Here is a 20,695-nt window from a genome sequence, read left to right as displayed (position 1 = left end):
TTGAAGAAATTCCCTCAAGGCGTTTCTGAGATATTGCGTTCACGAGAATAGGTCGGACGGACGTACAGAAAGACGGACGGATGGACGGACAAACACAAAAACATAATGCCAGCACGGAGACATAAAAAGTTTGCACAATGAACTCTGTTTATTTCCAGTCTCCACGGTAATCTTGTGAGTTGAGGTGTGAATTATTTTCTTGTAATGTCTTGGTCTCATTAAATTTATGTTGTATGGCGTGTGAGGTACACTGTGTAGTGGGAACTCTGTGGAGTGGGAACTCTGTGGAGAGACATTTCACAAAAAAGAAACTTCAGTCAATATCAGGAGATGGCCATCTGAGACCAGGTGTGGCTGCTAGTGTTGACTTTTTATAAAGTTAGATTTAATTAGGTATCTCTTTCAGTGTTTACGGTGTGGGGAGAAAAAAAGACTGTCATGGTGCATTTATTCTGTAACATCTCACAGCGTAGGAGTCCACTAGGTATGTATAATGTACGTATGTGTGTGTGTGTACTATGTGTATGAGCTTGTATTGAGCAGGGAAGAGACAATTTCATTAAAAGCTGTCATTTGCTGTGTGCAAAGTTTGAATGCGGCATCGTGAAAGGTAAACTCAGGGGATTAAACAGAAACACTTATGTCAATCTATTAACTGTTATTAACTGTACCTGTGCTTTAATGAGATATAACTGGGCGTCAAACCAAATCAGTTGGCATTAATCGTGAGACATGATTGTGAACGGTGACTGCTGTAGAAAATATTTGCAAATGTGGGTGATATTCTTTAGTGTAATGAACCGAATATATTACTGCAGCGGTGGATTCTGTGGCGCTAAGAGTCAGAGAGCTATTAAGGTTATTCAGAGAGCGTCTAAATTTGTCCTCAGTGTGTGACTACAAGCTGAGAGGTTTGAAAAACTGAGAACTGAATATATATATTAGTAGAGTGAGGAAAGTTAACTCCTACAATGACGTAACCAGTCAGCGCAGCAGAGGCCAACAAGCTCTCAATGTCAAAAAACAAACATCAATTGACAGTTTTATGGCCCAGAGGAGGTTACCATGTAAAGTGGTATCACTTTGATCAGTGTGATTTAAATTAAAAGAAACAATAAACCTGTGGGTGTGTGTCTGTGTGATTATGCATTTATGTGAGCATGCATTAGTAATGTGGCATTTGATCCTAGACAGACGTGATGAGCTCCAACAACAGAGAGGGTTTGGTTCCCCGTGCAGTTTACTTAAAGAGCGTTGTCAAAAGCTGGAATCACGCATAATATATCAAAAACTCCCTGATTAAAGGAATACTTAAAACGAACATTTGTATATCAATTACTCACCGCGTGTTACCTTGGATTCTTGAAGAATACTTTGTTTTCCTCGCACGCCTCCACGGTGAACGAAGAATCCAAAAAAGGAGTAAAGTCTTGATGAATTGAAGTAAATGGGGGCCGTGTTTAACAGCAGCAAAACTATATCAAAACATCTGTTTACAAACTCTCACACCACTTGTGCAGTATAATGTTATATATATAATAATGTTTTGCTGTTGTTAAACGCGGCTCCCATTTACTTCAATTCATCACGACTCCGTTTTCGTCCGTTTCTGGATTCTCCGTTCACCGTGGAGGCATTGTTCTTCAAGAATTCAAGGTAACACGTGGTGAGTAATTGATGTACAAATGATCCTTTTAAGTATTTAAGCATTTTAAAGGTGATGTATTCCTTTAAGGCACATTAATTTCAAATGAAAGAATCCATCATTGCACTGCAGGTGCATGAAGTTATCATAAATATTTTATGCTGTGTGGTTCATCTCTGCATTACCTATGAATTGCTCGTAGACGTGTTCATCAAAACCGCTGTTTCAATCATCAACACCTCACCATGAAGCTTTCCCGATAAAAACATCGTCTGACTGATTTTGAAATTCAACAAATTATTAAATTGTAACACTACAGTGTATTTGTCTTTGTAGTATTTTTTCTTTTTACGAGATATGAGATTACGGTACATCTCATCTCATCCATTTCAATAAACTTGAGCAATGGGGTAGTTGAACTCTGCACAGATTTTTGCTTCAAAAATTGTTTTCCTTTGGGGATGCAACAGGTATTTCTATAATACTTCTATAAATCTATATATTGTGTGTGTTTTATGTCTCTTACCTTGTGCAGTGTGTCCCTGTCCGAGCCCATGGCTCATGTTCTCCACACTGTGCCTCTGTAACGCTTGCAGTAGGGCCGGCCTAAGATCGGCACATAAGTCAGCCTCGTAGTGTCTTTGACCACGCAAAAGAACTTCCAGCACCGCCAGGGCTCGCTCTGCCAGGGGGACCTCCCTGGTACAAACCATGTCCTGTAATCACACAGACAGACAGACAGACAGACAGACAGACAGACAGACAGACACACGCATTAAAACAGATTGATTTAGAATATCTTTGTGTACCAGTATTGTCCAAACATATTAAAGCCAACCAGGTACTAAATGCAGGTTAAAGACAAATATGTGTGTTTTCCACAAACTATGAGACAGCAGGCAGCATTTAATGTGGCCAACTTAAATCCAAGCTCCTGTTTGGGGTCTCTGGTTCTCACCAGGAGGATCAGTATGACAGCTGGGTACTTCTCTATCAGAGTCAGTAGCTCCATAGTTTCTGTGTCTGGCTCCTGATCACTGTTTTCTCTCTTCTCTCCCTTCTCCTGTGTGTCTGCCTGTACCCAGGAATGAAATCCAACCATTTTCATCAATTTAAAAACACACACTAATGTATCTTTATTTATTGACGAATGCATGTGAGCCTGAGATAAATATGAAATACCTGTTCCCTTACCATGGTCTGCTCTGCCTCTGTGTGCTGTGCTTGCTTGGTCAACCAAAGCTCCAGGACCAGGGGCCCAAATTTCTCTGCTAGATCCGGATATCGACAGATGAAGTGGAGGAGTGCAGGATGGTGGATGTAGAGGGAAGAGAAGCTTTGGCAGGAGGAGAGCGCCTTGCTGATGCAGTTCAAAGGAGGCTTGAGTAGGTTGGTAAAGAAAGATTGAAGAAAGCCAAAGTACTTTCTTTGAGTTGAGCACACAAACACAAGTTAAAAAGTTTGCACTTTTGAAAACAATTTTCTTCACAACAAACATGTGAGACTGCTTTTAAAACCCCGCTGAGGCAGAGCCCTCAGTCACAGCAGGAAGTCCCCTGTACTGCTTATACATATTCATAGTCAACATAAAGTGCATACGTAATGTTCTTTGAACTAAACATTATTTTGAGAAAATGTTATTTGTTCTGTAGCTTTAGAAAAAGGGGTGAGTTGTAATGAATATTCAATGCTGCTGAATCATGTACAGCAGAATATGGATTTTGCATCAAAAGATGAGTATGAGCTGTCAAGCTTTGAGTAAACCGTGGCCTCCACATTAATGGTTTCCATATTAAACTGTACAGAACTCGAGCTCCAATACATGCTGTTCTCTGTCTCTGAGCACAGGAAAAACAACACATTGAACACCTTCATCTCGATGAAACCTTAACACCTTAATGTTGCAGTGCTTGTGGGTCGACCGCTCTCACCTAATACGTCTTGAGGATTTTTCTTCACATTGTTAGATTGATTCACTGAACAGGAAATAAAATAGAATATTTAAAAATGAGGCAGACTACTTGCCTCAGCTGTCAAAGTGTATTTTGTAAGGTTGTCAAAGGTAAAGCAACAATAATGCGTTAACTAACGCAAATTCGTTTTAATATCACAAATTTCTTTAATGCATTAACGCAACATGCGATTTTTAATTAACCTCTAAAAAAATTTGACAGGCTGCCGATTTTTAGGAGGTGGTAGCGGGCTCTGTTTTAAAGCTAGAAGCTACTAGTATCAATTGAAACTACAAAACATGAGGAATACATTGTTAAAAACCATACTAGCTTGTCGAGAAGGAGGCTAAATAAGTATAAATAAATACATTTTGGTGTAGAAAAACTGGCATGGCCATTTTCAAAGGGGTCCCTTGACCCCTGACCTCAAAATATGTGAATGAAAATGGGTTCTGTGGGTACCCACGAGTCTCCCCTTTACAGACATGCCTACTTTATGATAATCACATGCAGTTTGGGGCAAGTCACTGACAGCTGTTGTTGCCTGTTGGGTTTGAGTTTGCCATGTTATGATTTGAGCATATTGTTTTATGCTAAATGCAGTACCTGTGAGGGTTTCTGGACAATATTTGTCATTGTTTTGTGTTGTTAATTGATTTCCAATAATAAATATACATACATTTACATAAAGCAGTATATTTACCCTCTCCCATGTTGATAAGAGTATTAAATACTTGACAAATCTCCCTTTGAGGTACATTTTGAACAGATAAAAAAAAGTGTGATTAATTTGTGATTAATCCCGATTAACTATGGACATTCAAGCAATTAATCACATATTTCTATTGATTGACAGCCCTAATAAAAACTGTTAAAAATACAGAAATATGGCAGATCTACAAAATGGTCTTAAATAATACCTTGATGCTGTTTATCTATTGTACTTCTTTTGTAAGCTACTGAGTGTGTTTTGATTTCCGTGCAGCGAAGTGATCAGTGTTACCCCGTCGAGGTTGGGGCTCTTGTCCTGTGTCACTGCCAGCAGGTAGAGGGCAGAGCGGAGCACAGAGCGAGGCAGGCCACAGCTGCCCTGCGCCTGCACCGAATGCAACAGCCACAGCACACTGGAGAACACCGTCTGGTCTGGGAGGAGTCTGGATCACACACACACAATGATGATGACATTAACTTAAAATATCAGAAGTATTCATATGCACTATGTGGCCAAATATTTACATTTAGATGTATACAAACACACAGACACACATATACTTGAATGTCAAACACAGCTCAGCAGTGTGAGGGAGATAAAGTGGACAAACACACAAACTCTGTGTGCAAAGCAGACAAAGTGCTCCAGGGGCATGTTGATGTCACAAACTTGTTATTTCTCTCTCTCATGCAAAAAATACACACATACAGACAGAATGTATGCCAACGCACGGTCAGCACGTACCTTCACAGATCCTCTCCCTGAGTATATACGCACACACACACTCAGCCCTCCCACGCTATGTAAATCTCTGGCCACAGCTCCCATTAATCTTGATGAGACCACACGGTGTTGGGGAGAGGCTTTCATCCCCTTCCCTGGGGGGTAATGCACAGCCGAGGCTCCACGGAAGGACAGATTAAACTTTCCAAAGAGGCCGACGTATCTCTGAGGTCATAAAATATGTACTTAAGAACACCCTCGATGAACCGCAGTAGTGCAGCTGGAGCAGAAGCAGCTGGTTTCTTGATAGAGCCGGGTAATACATGTATATTGATATGAGTCAGATACTCCGACACTAGATATCGCCTGGTACTTTGGTTATTTCAAAACTGTGATGCCGCTCAATTGTTGTACTCTCAAGGGCTGCTTTGTGAAGACATTTTCTCAAGTTATCAATTCCAATAAATGTCTTTGTTTGGTCATAATATGAACATTAATAATGCAAGTTTTTCAACATTACTTTAAATGTCAAATATTTCTGGAAGCACCGATAGACATCTCTTAAAATATTTTCAGGTTGTCGTCAGTATTGAGTAGTTGTACTATTTGATTCCATCAATCCGTCTCACATCCAGCACTGGTATGAAGTGCAGAGAGGTTCGGAGACATTTTACTCTTTACATTGATTCTCTAAACACAATAAACGTTGCTCTCCCTTCTTACAAAAGCAGTCTGCAGCAGTACCAGGCACAAGTGCTTAGAGTTTGTTACAGCAAAATGCTTTTTTTTTTTTACTGATGCTGAAATATTTATTGCTTCATACCATTTCCATAAGACTACCAACTCAGAACATGAGATATTGAAGCAAAAAATGTTTGCAAAACCAAATGCTATTCTGCTTTTTCAATTCATTGAAATACTGCAACATTGCGAATCCCCAGAGTGATTTAAGCATGTCTGAAATGCGAGTGAAGTAGGTGAAGGTGTGTTTATTTGATATTTTCTGTCGTGGGATGCTATTGTGTGTGGTCCAGACTGTGTGCGTACACTGTGTATTACCTGTCTCCTTGCTGCAGGGCGAGGTGTAGCATGATCACCAGACAGTACTGGGTGGCCCTTGGTCCTTTGTATTCACACAGCTGGAGCACCGGCTCCTCGTGCAGCAGAGAGGGCCAGTCTGACAGACGGTAACACAGAGAGGGAAGGTTGTATAGCAGGAGATTCTCCACCTCCTCAACATCTGGGGGATGAGCAAGGAAACAGAACAGAAACAGAAAGGAAAAGGGATTAATAGTCAATGCTGGAAACAGGAACGGGAGAAAGTTACAGAGAGAGAGGGTGAGACAAGAGAAGAGAGAGGAAAGGATATGGATGAAGGAGAGAGATGGGTGGAATAAAGTAAAACAAAGCAGGAGATGCCCTGAGGCCTCATTTACAAAGGATCATTACTCACCAATTTGGTGTTTACGACTAAAACCAAGCCAAAGCTGAGGTTCTGAGTGGGGTTACACTGTTTTCACACTTTTTCAATTATATATGTTGTACTCAAACATAAAGCCAATATCCATCATTAAACAAGCTAGTCATGCATGCTTAAGTAAAATTCATTCTTTGAAAAGCCATATTATGTAATATGGCAAAGTTAAAGAATATTTTTTTCATAAATGAGGTCCCGAAAGAATAAGAAGACGAGATGAAAAAAGGATGTGGAATGACGGGTGGGGTACGAAGGGGAGCAGTATGAAGGAAAGTGAAGCTCCAAGGGAGAGGTACGTAGATGAAGACCTGAGGAGGGCTTCCACCTCTTCAAGGACTGAAAGACTGGGGCAGGAGGATAAAGAAAATGATACACATGTAAATAAACAATACTGTATGAAATGGTAAGGGAGGAAAAAGACAGAAAAAAAAGACAGAGAAGGAGGGGAGAATGAGAAGAACAGCAGGGAATTCAGATTTTTTTTTCTGAAACAGCTGAAAGACTAGGACAATCTGCACCGAGACGTTGCCTCCATCTCTGGGTGGTCTTTAGGGAACTGGAGAGAGAGAGACAGAGAGGTGGCTGAGGGATTGGGAGAGGAAAATGAGATGCAGCTTATAAAGAACACAGAAAGAGACGCGGTAACCGAGAAGAGGACCATTGAAACATGACACTGAATATAGAACATGGTGCTGTGCAGTGCAGCCTCTTGCAGGTCTGGAGAAAAAGAGGTTATTTTAACGTTTAATCGAGGAGGGAGGGAGGGAGGGGGGGGAAACGCCATCGTATGCAGTATACGAGGGAATCGCAAGGAAGCAGGTTCAGAGCAGAGAAAAGAATGACGAAGAAGGAGCACTGAGGTTTCAGACACGGATAGGGGTTACTGATGCATGACTACACAGAGGCTATAAAGCCACAGCAGGGTCTACAGGGAGAGAGACTACCAATCAGCCAGAGAGGAAAACAAAGTGAAGGAGGGAATGGGAGTTGAAGAAATACAGAAAGAGGAGGAGAGATAAATATAAACAGGAACCAAAGGGGCAAGTGGCCAGAGCACTGTGGTCTGGAGGGACCACTGTGGAGAAAGGGTAAGAAACAAACGGTATTGTTCAGAAAGAAAAAATGAGGAAAAGGGCACCGATGAAGCCGTCACCTCCAGACAACTGGGGGGAGAGAAGACTAAAAGGATGTCTCAAAGGAAGAGAGAGGAACACAGCAAAAGACAGACAGAGGAAGAAGATGAGATGGGAAACAACAGATGGGAGAAAGACAACACACAGCCCTACACAGCAGGCTGCAGTGACATGTCGCCTCCTACTCAGTTTTTGATCAGCAGAAAATAATAGAGGAAAAGAAGCTGTTATATAATAATCGGACAGCTATACAAAAGTAGACATGATACAGTTTAGAAACAGCAAAAATAAAAGATGTTCAAATCTGTTTAACAAAGCTGTAAATAAAAAGAAATAGCCGACATAAAATGGAATGGTAAAGTTCAAGACGAAGAAAAATGAGACAAAACAAGGAGGCTGAAAATGAAACGGAAACAGATAAGGGTGATGAAAGGGAGGACAACAGCCAGGAAAAGAAACAAACAGGAGTCTAGCTCCACAGAAGCCATTATTCAAAGCAACAAACACAAACACGGCATGCATACAAACACACCCCTACACTCTTTGCTCGCATAACTCTTACATCTCATTACCTAAAAGAAATATTTTTACTCAACTCAGGTCTCAATGTCACATCATGTCTCCAGGAAACAACTGCAGTTTCTAATAAGACATTTCTTACATTTCATTTTAGGGGATGTTACAGTGAAAGGGATTAGAAAGGGAAAGAGCATTGGATGTTAGCATTTGTTTTTACTCACTTACAACTTCACTTATTTTTCTTTAATATCATTTACTTCAGTCTCACATAATCTGAAGCAATAATTGGAGGTGTTATCTGTGTTGTCACAAAGTGAATTGGCATTTAAGAGACTTGGCATCAGCTCTTTCACACAGCAACTAAGAACAAACAGTGTTCAGGGTTCAATTCAAGGCTCTTTCACACATTCATGATTACAGTAAACACATCTGGGTCCCTTCTTTTTATTCTAGCTAGAGCTATTGTTTGATGCTTTTGTAAACACGTTTAGCTTGTCGGTTGAATGTGTAAGCCGGTCTTTAGACCCCCCCAGGGTTCATTTAATTTAAGAGAACAGGCATCTTTATTAGGGGTGAGAATTATTTATTTAATGTTATTAATGAATAAAGTCAACATAAAGAGAAAAGAGAGAGAGGGAGTGAGAGAGAGAGCATGCAACACACAAACTGAACACAAACGGAAACGTTATTTACTTTTTTAGGCAATATAATTTTGTCTGTTTACGCCAAAGATTCTAGAGGAAATAAATATGATTTTTTTGTTATTCATTAAATAAATAAATAAATACCAAATAAAGTCAGCTTGATTTTGTTTGATGAATATAACTTTGATCCATCCATTCAATAGAGACAAATGACAATGACAAATTGTGAGCACAATAACTTTAAAGTCAGCTGGGAATTCAATACACTAATCTCCAGACCAAAATACTAAAGTTACTACAAGGAACTTTCAGTTTGTGTTGATTTTGGCCCCTGTGGACAAAAGCGGTAGTGTTTCCATGAGCACCACCGCTTTGTGGCAATAATAGAGTATCTGGTAAAGATCTGCAGCTGCCAGACTCCCTTTGGAAAACATATCACTTTACTGCAGCAGAGTCTGCCCCGTGTAATCCTGGTTCTCCCAAGCCTCCCTTTCCTCTAGCGGGCCCAGCAGTACGGCCTGGGTCTCCAGCAGCGTGGTGTCAGTATTGGCTCCGCTTCCGAAATTTTAGACTTAAAGCAACAACCAGACAGCAGTAACGAGTCCGCCAACAAAGTACTTAAAAGTAAAACTAAATTATTTCTATTCTATTGTCATAATTTGAATGTCTCTACCGAAATGGCCTGTGTTGAACAATAAAAATATCATAAATATGCATACTATTATAACTATTTACTTACTTACTTATTTATTTATTTATTAAATTTTTTTAACCAGCTTTCCCAGAGGAGCATACAGTGAGCAATAGGCATAAATGGAAGTTCGAAAAACCCAGCACACAGATTTTGAGACCAATCTCAATCTTTTTATGGCAAGGAGCTCCAAAATGGATATACAATAGACCACAGACCATGGAGATATAAGAGATTGTGCCCTGTGCTTTTGCCCTACGTGTTAGTAAATAGCCTACATCTACATTAAATTCTGTTTATGTCGTGCTACTATCTCTACTAGCTACTGGCCGATAGCCGGTTGTTTGGGATCAAAGACGTTAATACATCCACCACGGTACAGGCTTACAGCATACAGCCCATGGGTGTATTATAAGATAAAGTGATGAATTACAGCCAATATATCCATTATTACAGCACCATGCAGCTAGCAGGAAGCTGGTAGAACCGGACATGTCATATGAACGTGCAGGGCGGTGCAGTCCTGTGGGTCTGATGCATATTCATTATGCCGAGGAAAATAACTCTGGAGTTGGCGGCTATTAGTGAATTTTACAGCTTTTATGATATAATGATTTAAATAAGGGTATTTAAGTGTTCGTACTAAAAAGTTGATATACCTCAAAAAGAATATCCTCTGATTTACAGACGTCTTTTTATACATCCGTGGCCACAGACTTATTGGTGTTTTCAGTCCAAAATGGCAGCAGCGCTACCACAGCGCCATCTAGCAGCTGTTGTCAAAAAAGCACCAGAGTTTCGTCTCTTTGCTTTGCTCTATATTCTTTGCTGCTGCTGCTGGGCGCAGAGCTCTCTGCCTCCCGACCGAGCTCCGACTGCTGTTTCGAGGGCGGCAGCTAAACCGGATCTGGGTCTGTCCGCAGTGGGCTGGTCGCTGCCGGAGGCCCCAATGGAGTCTGAGCTGAAGGAGATTCTGGTGAACCTGCATGCCGTAAATCACTTTGTCTGATGTCGCAGCAAATCGCAATAGCATTAAGAATTTCCACCATCACTACAGAAATAGCCAATCTTCTCGCTTATGGTCTCCTTTGCTTCTGTAGGTTATATAGTGGCATCAGTATTACATTGAGTCTGTTTCACAAGCAGTTAAAAGTTCCTTGTAGTAACTTTAAATATCAATGATATGATTGCTGACAAACGGTCAGTCAAGTCAAAGTGTTTCCACGGGTATTTATAGGTGTTCACTGGGATTAAGATGGGCACTTTTCAATGGACACTAAAATTCATGGTGAAACTCACTGAGTTATATTCTAACTAACTGACCAGACCTGACCTTTTTACACATAGCAAACATATCTTGCAAACAGTATCAACAGTTCTGCTTGACACTTCAACATTCTCAGATGACTGGTAGCATGACATCATTGCGTGTAAGCTGACAGGAACAACAGAGTTTCACTGGTAGCTTTGTGAGTGGTGCATGTGTGTGTGTGTGTGTGTGTGTGTATTTGCATACCACGCTGACAGGCGCCAGAAGCAGGGTCTGACTGGAACAGCAGACACATACTGAGTTTCTGTAGAAAACCACAGCAAGATGTATTCAGATATGGATGCCTGAAAGAATTGGTAAGAGGGAGAAATACAGAGTGAGAGAAGATATACTCAGATACATAGAAAAGACAGTCGAAACAGAGTAGGAAAACTGCAGAGATAAAGGGAGAATGAGGGAACCTGAGACAAACAGAACACCAGTGGTGGAGAAAGTATTCAGATTCTTTACTTAAGTAAAAGTACCTAAACCACACTGTAGAAATACTCTGTTACAAGTAAAATGTCGGCATTGAAAATATTACTTAATTAAAAGTATGTAGCTATAATAAGGAAAATGTACTTAAGGTATTAAAGGACTACAACTGACTTACTTACAACTTATTTTCATTATGTGTTGGTTATTTTCTCCATTCATCTATTGGGTATTAATGACAGTATTTCTCATTATTTTCTGAATTTTTACAGAGCCCAAACAATGCTCATTTTGTCCAAACAATAAGACAAACCTCAAAATTATTTAAAAAATATAATTAAAATTATCAAAATAAATAAAAGGAGAAACAGCAAATAATCATTACATTTGTGAACCTGGAATCATGAAATGTTTTTGCATGAAAAATGACTTCAATGATTATCGAAATAGCTGCAAATCAATTTTCTCTTAAGTGATTAATCAACTAATTATTTCAGCTGTTCTTGTACTGGTGGGTAGTTAAATTACAACAAAACATATTGTATAAGTTTTTTCTTTGTTTTATAGGCAAAAATCTTATCTTTGTAAAGTAACTGAAGCTGTCAGATAAATGTAGTGGAGTAAAAAGTGGCATAAGAAGAAAAGTACAAGTACTGTACAAGTACCTGAAATTTGTACGCAAGTACAGTACTTGAGTAAATGTATTTAGTAACTTTACACCACTGCAAAGCACAAATACTCCACAATGCACGGTCAAAACAATGAAGAGTGAACTGTGAGACACAGGACAGGATGTGACTTGACTTAGTCCTTTCAAATATGCAACACAAGCACGGCTTGGTTCAGTTTCATTACAGCTCAGAGCAGGGGGGCCTAAAGCCTACTTAGTCAACCACCTTTATGACCACACTAACACACACAAAAGCACAACACACAAACAAAAGCATATATGCTTACATACGCAAACACACGCACACACACACACACAATAGGCTTTGAAGCTGCAGATCCGTTGCTCTGAGACCGACTCACTGCTGAGGCGACGGGCTTATTGGAAAAAAGTACAGAGTGACTCAGAAATGACAGATGCCTCAGTCGAATTATCTGTCTCATTGTTCAATGTGCGCCTACAGGGAATGATAATAAGAACTCAACTCTCTGAGCCACTGTGGTTTTAACACACACACACACACAGCTACACTGTTAATTGGTGTGTGTGTCCTCAGGTTATCCTGTTACACTGTACCTGTTTCCCGCACAGAGGAGCCCTTTGTGTTCCAGAGGCAGCCTGTAGAAACCAGAGGACGCTGGAGGGAAGAGGAGGTGAGGAGCAGAATAAAGGAAGGATGAGACAGTAAGAAACGAGGAAGGGGAGAAGGATGGGTAACTATTTACTATTTATAAAACACTTTTCAAAACTAAAGTTACACAGTAGAGAGACAACAGAAATCAGCCACATGATTTGAGTCTCAGTCAATGATGATCCCCAAACCTTCATATTTTAATCTCACATTAGTTTTCAAGCTACACACTATATTCAGAATATACTCTGAAGGATCAGGGGGAAAGCTCATCATTTGGCCACATTGGAGGTAATGAGACAGCAGTGCTATTTTAATTCTATGGGGGACAAAAAGCTATATCGTAAAGCTGTACTTAATGTCTTGGCTGTATCAGTGGCGCAGTGAGAGAGAGAGAGAGAGAGAGAGAGAGAGAGAGAGAGAGAGAGAGAGAGAGAGAGAGAGAGAGAGAGAGAGAGAGAGAGAGAGAGAGAGAGCACCCCTCACTTGTTAGAGGGACGTTTTAATTTCATAAAACTACTAACTCTCTCTCTTGTGGACCTATGCCAAGATACCGCTCAGCCATATCAGCAGAAAATTTTCGTTCTGCTTTGTTAACTGCTCTCAGCGTAAATATAAAGCCAGAGTTTCTTTTTAATGCCCCACACTGGCTTGACTTGATGCCCGAGGCAAAGAGTTTTCTGTCAATAATTGAGGCTCATCATGTGGATTGCCAGCTTTGGACAGATTGCTTAGTTCTCCCCCTACAGTGATATGAAATTCCATCAAGTCAACATTCAGGCATTTAGCTATATTTTTGATGAGAGCAGAATCAACTATTAGTAGAGCTGTACGGTGTCTTTTTTTTTTTTTTTTTTTACATTCAAAGCTTCTACTGAGGTTTTCGAATGAAGCTTCAAATGTCTGGTGTCATATTTTATGACAACACCCCGAAAAATGGAGAAAGAAAATAGATTTTTTTCTTATTGTAGTTATATAAATGTAAGTGATGGTGCTGTAAGATTGCTGCTAGACCGCTGTGCACCTGTCTGCCTCCCTTTGTGTGCGGAAAGTGGGAGAGCAAATGTTTTTGATCGCAGTAAAAATGTTGTTTTTGAAAGGCTAAACCCCAACAAATATGGATTGAAGCAGTATATTTCGTTTGATAAAAACGTGAATTTTGGAAATGATTACATCTATCTTTTTTCAATACATTTTGACTTTTGGACTTTACAACGCTCTAGAGTTATTGGAAATGTTTGGATCACAGGAGTCTGAAACTATCCAACGCAGCCACCACTATATTAATATTATTATATTATATTGATTAAATAATATTAGTGTAACCTTAATCTTTATCTGCAACTGTGCAGAAATACCGGGTTTAAACAGAATGAATAGACATGCTAAGAAATGCCACGCAGCATTTGAATGTTGATTTAGAATTTGATTGTCAACGTTATTATGAATGAAGCTTAGAAGCTTCAAACTCTTCAGTACAGCCCTAACTGTTAGCATTGCTGTTTCTTTAAACTGTATAAAATATTGATTTGATTTTATTAACACAACCTAACAGAAAGAATCAGTGGTTCAGAGGAGAACACAATCTGTTATGTGATAATGAAATAAAACTAAGTTTATTGCTCTTTGTATAATTAGCTGCAAACTGAGCTTAACAGTATAATTGCTTCTGCCTATTTAATCAAGTTAGACATTTAAGGCTTTAAATGTATTATGAGCAAGGAACTTAATTGGCAAATCAGCATTTAACCAGCAGGCTTGTTTAGAAATATGTTTGTATTCCCACCATGTGGGCTAGACACTTAGAGACCTCTAGTTTCACAGTGGCATGGGCCCGGCAGTAACAAGACATAAAAGGTGGAGCTAATTTAAAAACATGAGCTGTGGGCTGTCCCTGTACCAGCCATCTCAGTTACTGTTAACACGAATCACAGTTTAACACAACTTTATCTTTAAATTTTCTGTCCACCAGATATCCATCAGATAAACAAATATTTAACCTTCAGCTCCTGACAGAAATCTAAAGAGAAACACTTGGTCCATCATCTTAAAATAAAGAAATGTGTCCACCATAAAGTCTTATCTCGTTTCATTAAATAGCTTATTTACCAAATTCTATGTCCAGAAACAAATTATAATTAAAATTTGATGTTGATTATACCAAATTCATGAAGGCAGCTGGAGATATTATTCTATATTATTACAATATACTATGTGAGGTTGAATATATGACTATATGAATACTTGATTCTGATTGGTCAATCACTGCGTTCTACTGTCTGTTCTTTATAGCAGACCGCTGCTATGTATAACAGACTGCTGCTATGGGCACAGTTTTGATGTCGGACTCTGGCGGACCGTTTCTTTGTGTCAAGTTATTGATTTCTTAAGTAAGTAGCCGTGTAATAAGTGGGATAATGTGCAGCTAGTGGGTCACTGTTGTGAAATAAACTCCTTCAGGACGACGCAAGACGCAGCATCGCTGTCGGGGTTTATTTCACATCAATGACCGGCTTGCTGTACAGTACATTATCCCTTACATATTCAATAGAACTGTATGGAAACAAAAGCAACTCATGAAACAGTTCACTTACTTCATAATTTCAAGCCCTGCATAATATGCATGTCAGAACTTAAAGGAACAGTGTGTAACATTTAGGGGGATCTATTGGCAGAAATGGAATATAAAATGAATAAGTATGTTTTATGTTTGTATAATCACCTGCTGAAAATACTAACCATTGTGTTTTCGTTAGCTTAGAATGAGCCGTTTATATCTACATAGGGAGCGGGTCCTCTTCACAGAGTCTGCCATGTTGCACCGCTATGTTTCTATAGTAGCCCAGAACGGACAATCCAAACACTGTTAACTTTTCCTGCTTGGGCCGGAGTCAAAAACATTACTCACTCCCGTCGCCGCCGCTCTCTCTCTCTCTCTCTCTCTCTCTCTCTCTCTCTACACACACACTCTAAGCATGCTACTCTTACAACAACTGGCTCTAGAGAGGACCATTCACATCAGCCACCGTAGCAATACTACACGCTTGGCTCACGGGAGAGGTTGTAATCTGCAACCTCACCGCTAGATACCGCCAGATCCTACACTCTATTCCTTTAAAACAAATCTGGTAGGATTTAGTGATTTTACACTGAATTTAACATACTTTATATTATTGGATGTACATCATAATATCAATGTAATCTTTTTTTTAATCTTGAAGTAACTTATAATATTTCTCTGTTATTTCATAACCAACATTAAATTAGTTCTGTTGTAGCAGTGAGTTCATAATATTTTTCTCATACACCATCACTATAATATTACAGGGATTGACAGCCCGGCTCTCCAGATATCAGAGAAGAGATTTGTCTCATACTGCACTAGCAGATACCAACATCAGGATTGTTACATCCAACCTGGCCATGTGCCAATGCAAAGGAGAGAAAACATACTCTCACACAAAAGTAAGACACACAAAAAAACACACCAGTTTGATGCCATGATACTAGATGTATGTATGATACTGAAACCAAATCAAATGATGGGACACTTGATGTTGACAGTATTCCTCAACTCACCTAGCTTATTTGCAAAGACAGGCATAAGAGACGGAAGCAGGGTGAACTGGGAGGATAAGATGGAGTAGAAGTACTGCAGTATCTGAGGGTTGGGTGCATGCTCACACATCCTCTACACACACACACACACACACACACACACAGAAAATCACTGGCAAACCACCAAAACACAAACTGTGAACAATTTATTTTTTGTCTGATTGATTTTTAGCCTGAATAGAACCAAGTTTAGAAAAACACAACATAATGAAACAATTACTAGCACTACTGCAGAGGCACTGATCAATAGACTCAGATGTTCAAGTGTACACAAAACTAATGAAGACAGAGGCTGCGTGGCTGCACTTATTAATAAAGTAATTCAGAGAAACAGCCAGACAGAGCAAGCTAATCATGGTTATTTCTCAGAAAAAGTGATGTGACGAATCACAAGATAATTTTTTCAAGTGTTTGGTTGCAAGTGTGTCTGACAAAGAGATGGAGGGTTAAGATAAGAAGAGAGGTGTGTGTGTGTGTCTGTGTGTGTGTGTGTGTGTGTGTGTGCTTCCAGCTCTCACAATGACGGTGGGTATCCAGACGAAGTCGCAGCAGCGCAGCAGACACTGACACAGAGACTCCAATGAGTCCTGAGTGTGGCTGTGTTTAGATGGAGCTGTGAACGTGTTCTCCTTCAGAACAGGCTCTGATGCACACTCCTCGGCCAACCTTGGATGCACACACATAAACCCAAAAACCAACACAGTCACTCACATACAGACAAGCAATGACATAAAGAACACAAGAAATACTGGTACTGTACTCCGGTACACAAGCATACCAAGGACGTCGCTAAATTTCCTCAGCTGTATTTCAACTGAAACATTCTGCTGGTAGCCTGAAAATATCAATTTCGATGACTCCACTAATATTCACAAATATTCAATAATATTCACATTTAACACTTGTTTCAATACAATACTCTAACAAGTTGATTTTTTCTAATTAATATGAGAAAACAAATCCTTAAGCCATAAGGTAGAACTTGACTCTTAAGATGGTTTAAATGTAGGATTGATCATCAAACAACGAGAAAACAACCCAAGACTGAACACTTTGTCTGTACATAAGTGAGTCAGTTTATTCACCAAGTGATCCCATTTAACTCCCTGGACATGTGACTGGACAATGTGCTGACCTGCAGGCAGCCTGAAAACAGACCAGGGCCTGGAGCAGAAATTTTTCGGACTTGGTAGTCTGGCTGTTGGGGTCTGACCTCTTCAGACTCCTCTGGAGGATAACAGAGAAAGATGGGAAAAACACAAGAAACAGGATGGGAGAAAAGAGATTATCATCTTAGCAAAGCACATCATCCAAACAGATTTCCCCAAGGGAATAACTAAAGATGTATCTAAAACTATGAAACTTCTCCATTTAAACAAACACAGACAATCCTTCTGTGTAGGGATGTCTCGATTAAGGGTTTTTGCCCCCTGTTCGAGTCATTTAATATTGAGTATCTGTCGATATCGAGTCCCGATCCGATACTTGTATTTAAACTTGTAAATTAATACATCTGCACAGTGCCCACTTCAAGTACATTAAAGTTATTAAAATTAATCCAATGTATATGTTTGACAACTGAACAGCTCAGCAATGCATTAAGAAAGAAAAGCAGACACCCAAGCTGTTACTTTATATTTTTATAAGATAACAAAGTTAACATACTAAAACAACAATGTATATGGCTCTTGACAATTCCACTTAGTGCAACATTGGTTTTCATTTGTTTTTTTCAACAGAATAACCAAGTAAACAAACTAAAAGATGTCTCTATAAATAGCTCTCATCAATTTCCACTTAGTGCAGCCAACTAGAGCACTCAAAATGAGTAATTTAATCACAATTCCACTTTACGTGGTGTAATAGCTCAAACATTCACAGTCACAACAAATAAAAATCATAATGCAGCATTATAGTAAAGCTACTATACTAAAAATGAACAACATAAATCTCAATTCCACTTAAAGGTGGTGTAGCAGCTTAACATGAACATGGAAAAACACAGTTTCTACTTATTGGAGTAGCAGCAATAAAATCTGAATATCAAAATAACAAAATTCTAAGGCACTCTTTTTTTTTTTTTATCAAAGAATGACGGTTCTTTTAGTGCTGTCATTGGAGCTGCAAAAGGAGTTTCTCCTCTTTCTCATTCAGTTACACTCTTACTGTCACTTCAAAATCAAGTGCTGTGCTCTCCAGAATGAACATGTTTAAGGACCGTTTTGGCAGAGATCACATCAGCTGCAGTTGCAGTCACTGCCCTCGTCAGCTCTTCAAAGGGAGCTAAAAACCTTGACTGTCTTCTCCATTAGTGTCCACTGCTTCGCCGTCAGTGTAGCTGGAAGGTTGTGGTCAGCTGCATCGACACTGAGGCTGCTTCTGCTTCAGAAGGCTCTGCTTCATGCAATGAGTGTTGTTCCATCTAACTTGCACATCTTGCTGTAGGCGCTTGGCTGGCATTTTCATATCAATCTGAATTTCTTAGATGTGCATAGGCCTGTGGTGAATGCTTAAAATGCCCGACAATCTTCCTTGCATTAGCCGTTGTGTCTGAAGAAAGCAGACCCTTGTAGACGAGCTGAAGCTTGTGTGGGATGCAGCCCTCACTTGGTAACTCCATATCATCCATTGCTTTTTTCATATTTCTTGCATTGCCCCTCAAAATGACATGGACCTATTGCTTGTCTATTTCCCAATTGTTCAGTATCTCCTTGATTTTCTGTTTTTACAGCTCCGCTGTATGAGACCTGTTATTAGTAGGATACAGGATGCAATACCTGCATGCTTTAAATCAAAGGTGGAGTCAATCCAGTGTGCGAGAGGCTAAGCAATGACATCGGGCAAAAATCAGAACTCCAAATGTCTGTCACAACCGCCAATAGTGTCTGAAAGGGTGTACCATGGCTCCAAAATACAGCGAAAACCTGTATTCTCTACCACAGCGATGGGCTGGTCGTCCAAATCGATGAATTCCATTATCCTCCCCTGTAATCTTTTTGGCCTTGTCGCTGTCTCAAGGTAATTTCTCTCTCCTTTTAAAAGTATCCTCCAGTGTGTGTTGCTTTGGTGCAGCCTTTGCCTGAGTTACCTGAGTGAACTCACTGCATTCCGTTGAGTGGGAGTATTTTTTAGGTGCTGTATTAAATTGGTAGTAATTAACGCAGCTCTGTTACTACCACCTCCCGAAATGCTCACATTGCAGACAGATTTCATTTTCCGATTTAAAATATTGCCACACTGCAGACATTTTAGCAAAGATGCTCTGAACAGTCTCTGATTTTAGCCACGTCCTGCCACAAATTGAGCTCTCTGTTTAGGACACCTTTATGTGACAACTGACGTAAAACAGAAAATCCGGCATTCAAGCTCAATATAGCCGATACCAATCATTAAAAAATGCCTTTATCGGCATCCCTACTTCTGTGTTTGTTCAGTAAAAGTTTATAGGTCCCATTGACACCTAACCTTGCGCGGCAGCTGGATTATCGCAATGTCACGAGATCACGCGAGAATCGGGATCTAACGTTATACGAAAATCCATCTTGTGAGGCTTCAAGTAATGCGTTTGTGTCTAGCTCGCCAGACAACGGACCAATCAGCGTCCTGTGAGGAGCTACTGCAGCCATGGGCGTGGTTTAGGTGTGTGAGACGGTGAGACCCAAGATTACAGTATGAGACAACACAGAGAAGTGACTGTTGGTTCTAAACAACAATGGCGGCTCCTGAGGAGGGTAGCGTAGAAGCTACTATATTAGAGCTGGAGAGTATTTCTTCATTGAAAGAAGAGCAAAGAACGGCACTGAAGGCGTGTTTCGCTTTTGTTTGATTGACAGATGGTTCATCCAATCACCTGCCAAGTCTTTTTTGAAACTGTCTGCACTTTTCCAAACAGTTTCCAATGACGGCCTCTCAGGTGGTTCTGTGTAACAAACTGTCTGACAGGGTCAGATTAATAGACACCTGGTATAAAGATCAATCTTAATCTTGTATCTGTATTGTGCCTCAGTGTGTTTAAAGTGAAAGTGATGCTCCAGTCTGAAATAAAAGGCAGCAAAGAGGGACAGCTATGAAAAAAAACAACAGAAACAGACATTCAGTCCTTCATGGAAGAATGAAATTCCACTTGATCGAATGTGTCAATAAAAGAGATACTGTGTGACATGTTGCTAGATAGCATTAAAGGCAGATATGTCAGTGTCGTTTTTAACAGCACTGATAACCACAAAAACACTCTCTAGAGAATCACAACTAGACGTAGTCTCAAACAGACTGCACAGACAGTTCTCTTCATTTTTCTTTATTTTATATTAGTGGATCTTTATTTTATTTTAGTGGATCAAACATAAAGAAAAACCAACTCACAGAGCTTCGACGATGAGCAGGAGAGGGAAGGGCCAGCTCGAAGAATCTGTCAGTGATGGCCTCAATCAATCCCTCTATCTTCCCGTACTGGACTGGTCTGGACTGGTGGTTCAGTCTGGAGAATTCCGATATACAAAAGAAGGAAACACTTGACATTAAATCACTAGGGCTGTC

The 20,695-nt window shown here is 39.9% G+C and overlaps 1 protein-coding gene across 6 annotated transcripts in view; it reads right to left on the bottom strand.

The window, feature by feature from the left end:
• Window positions 1-20,695, bottom strand: part of LOC119501627 (meiosis inhibitor protein 1) — a 71,689-nt gene that overhangs the window by 25,610 nt on the left and 25,384 nt on the right. For 5 of the 6 annotated variants that reach the window (XM_037792104.1, XM_037792105.1, XM_037792108.1 and 2 more), the window contains 11 exons: window positions 20,522-20,636; window positions 17,295-17,386; window positions 16,678-16,825; window positions 16,121-16,232; window positions 12,487-12,547; window positions 11,013-11,110; window positions 6,092-6,272; window positions 4,601-4,751; window positions 2,828-3,025; window positions 2,604-2,720; window positions 2,172-2,361 (listed from right to left, as the gene is read on the bottom strand). In XM_037792104.1, the coding sequence (XP_037648032.1) occupies window positions 2,172-2,361; window positions 2,604-2,720; window positions 2,828-3,025; window positions 4,601-4,751; window positions 6,092-6,272; window positions 11,013-11,110; window positions 12,487-12,547; window positions 16,121-16,232; window positions 16,678-16,825; window positions 17,295-17,386; window positions 20,522-20,636 (1,463 nt within the window). The remainder of the gene's footprint in view (window positions 1-2,171; window positions 2,362-2,603; window positions 2,721-2,827; window positions 3,026-4,600; window positions 4,752-6,091; window positions 6,273-11,012; window positions 11,111-12,486; window positions 12,548-16,120; window positions 16,233-16,677; window positions 16,826-17,294; window positions 17,387-20,521; window positions 20,637-20,695) is intronic. The other variant, XM_037792106.1, reaches the window with a different exon arrangement.

The sequence above is a fragment of the Sebastes umbrosus genome, chromosome 14, assembly GCF_015220745.1.
Source record: "Sebastes umbrosus isolate fSebUmb1 chromosome 14, fSebUmb1.pri, whole genome shotgun sequence".
NCBI classification, from domain to species: Eukaryota; Metazoa; Chordata; class Actinopteri; order Perciformes; family Sebastidae; genus Sebastes; species Sebastes umbrosus.
This window is presented reverse-complemented; position numbering and strand designations above follow the sequence as displayed.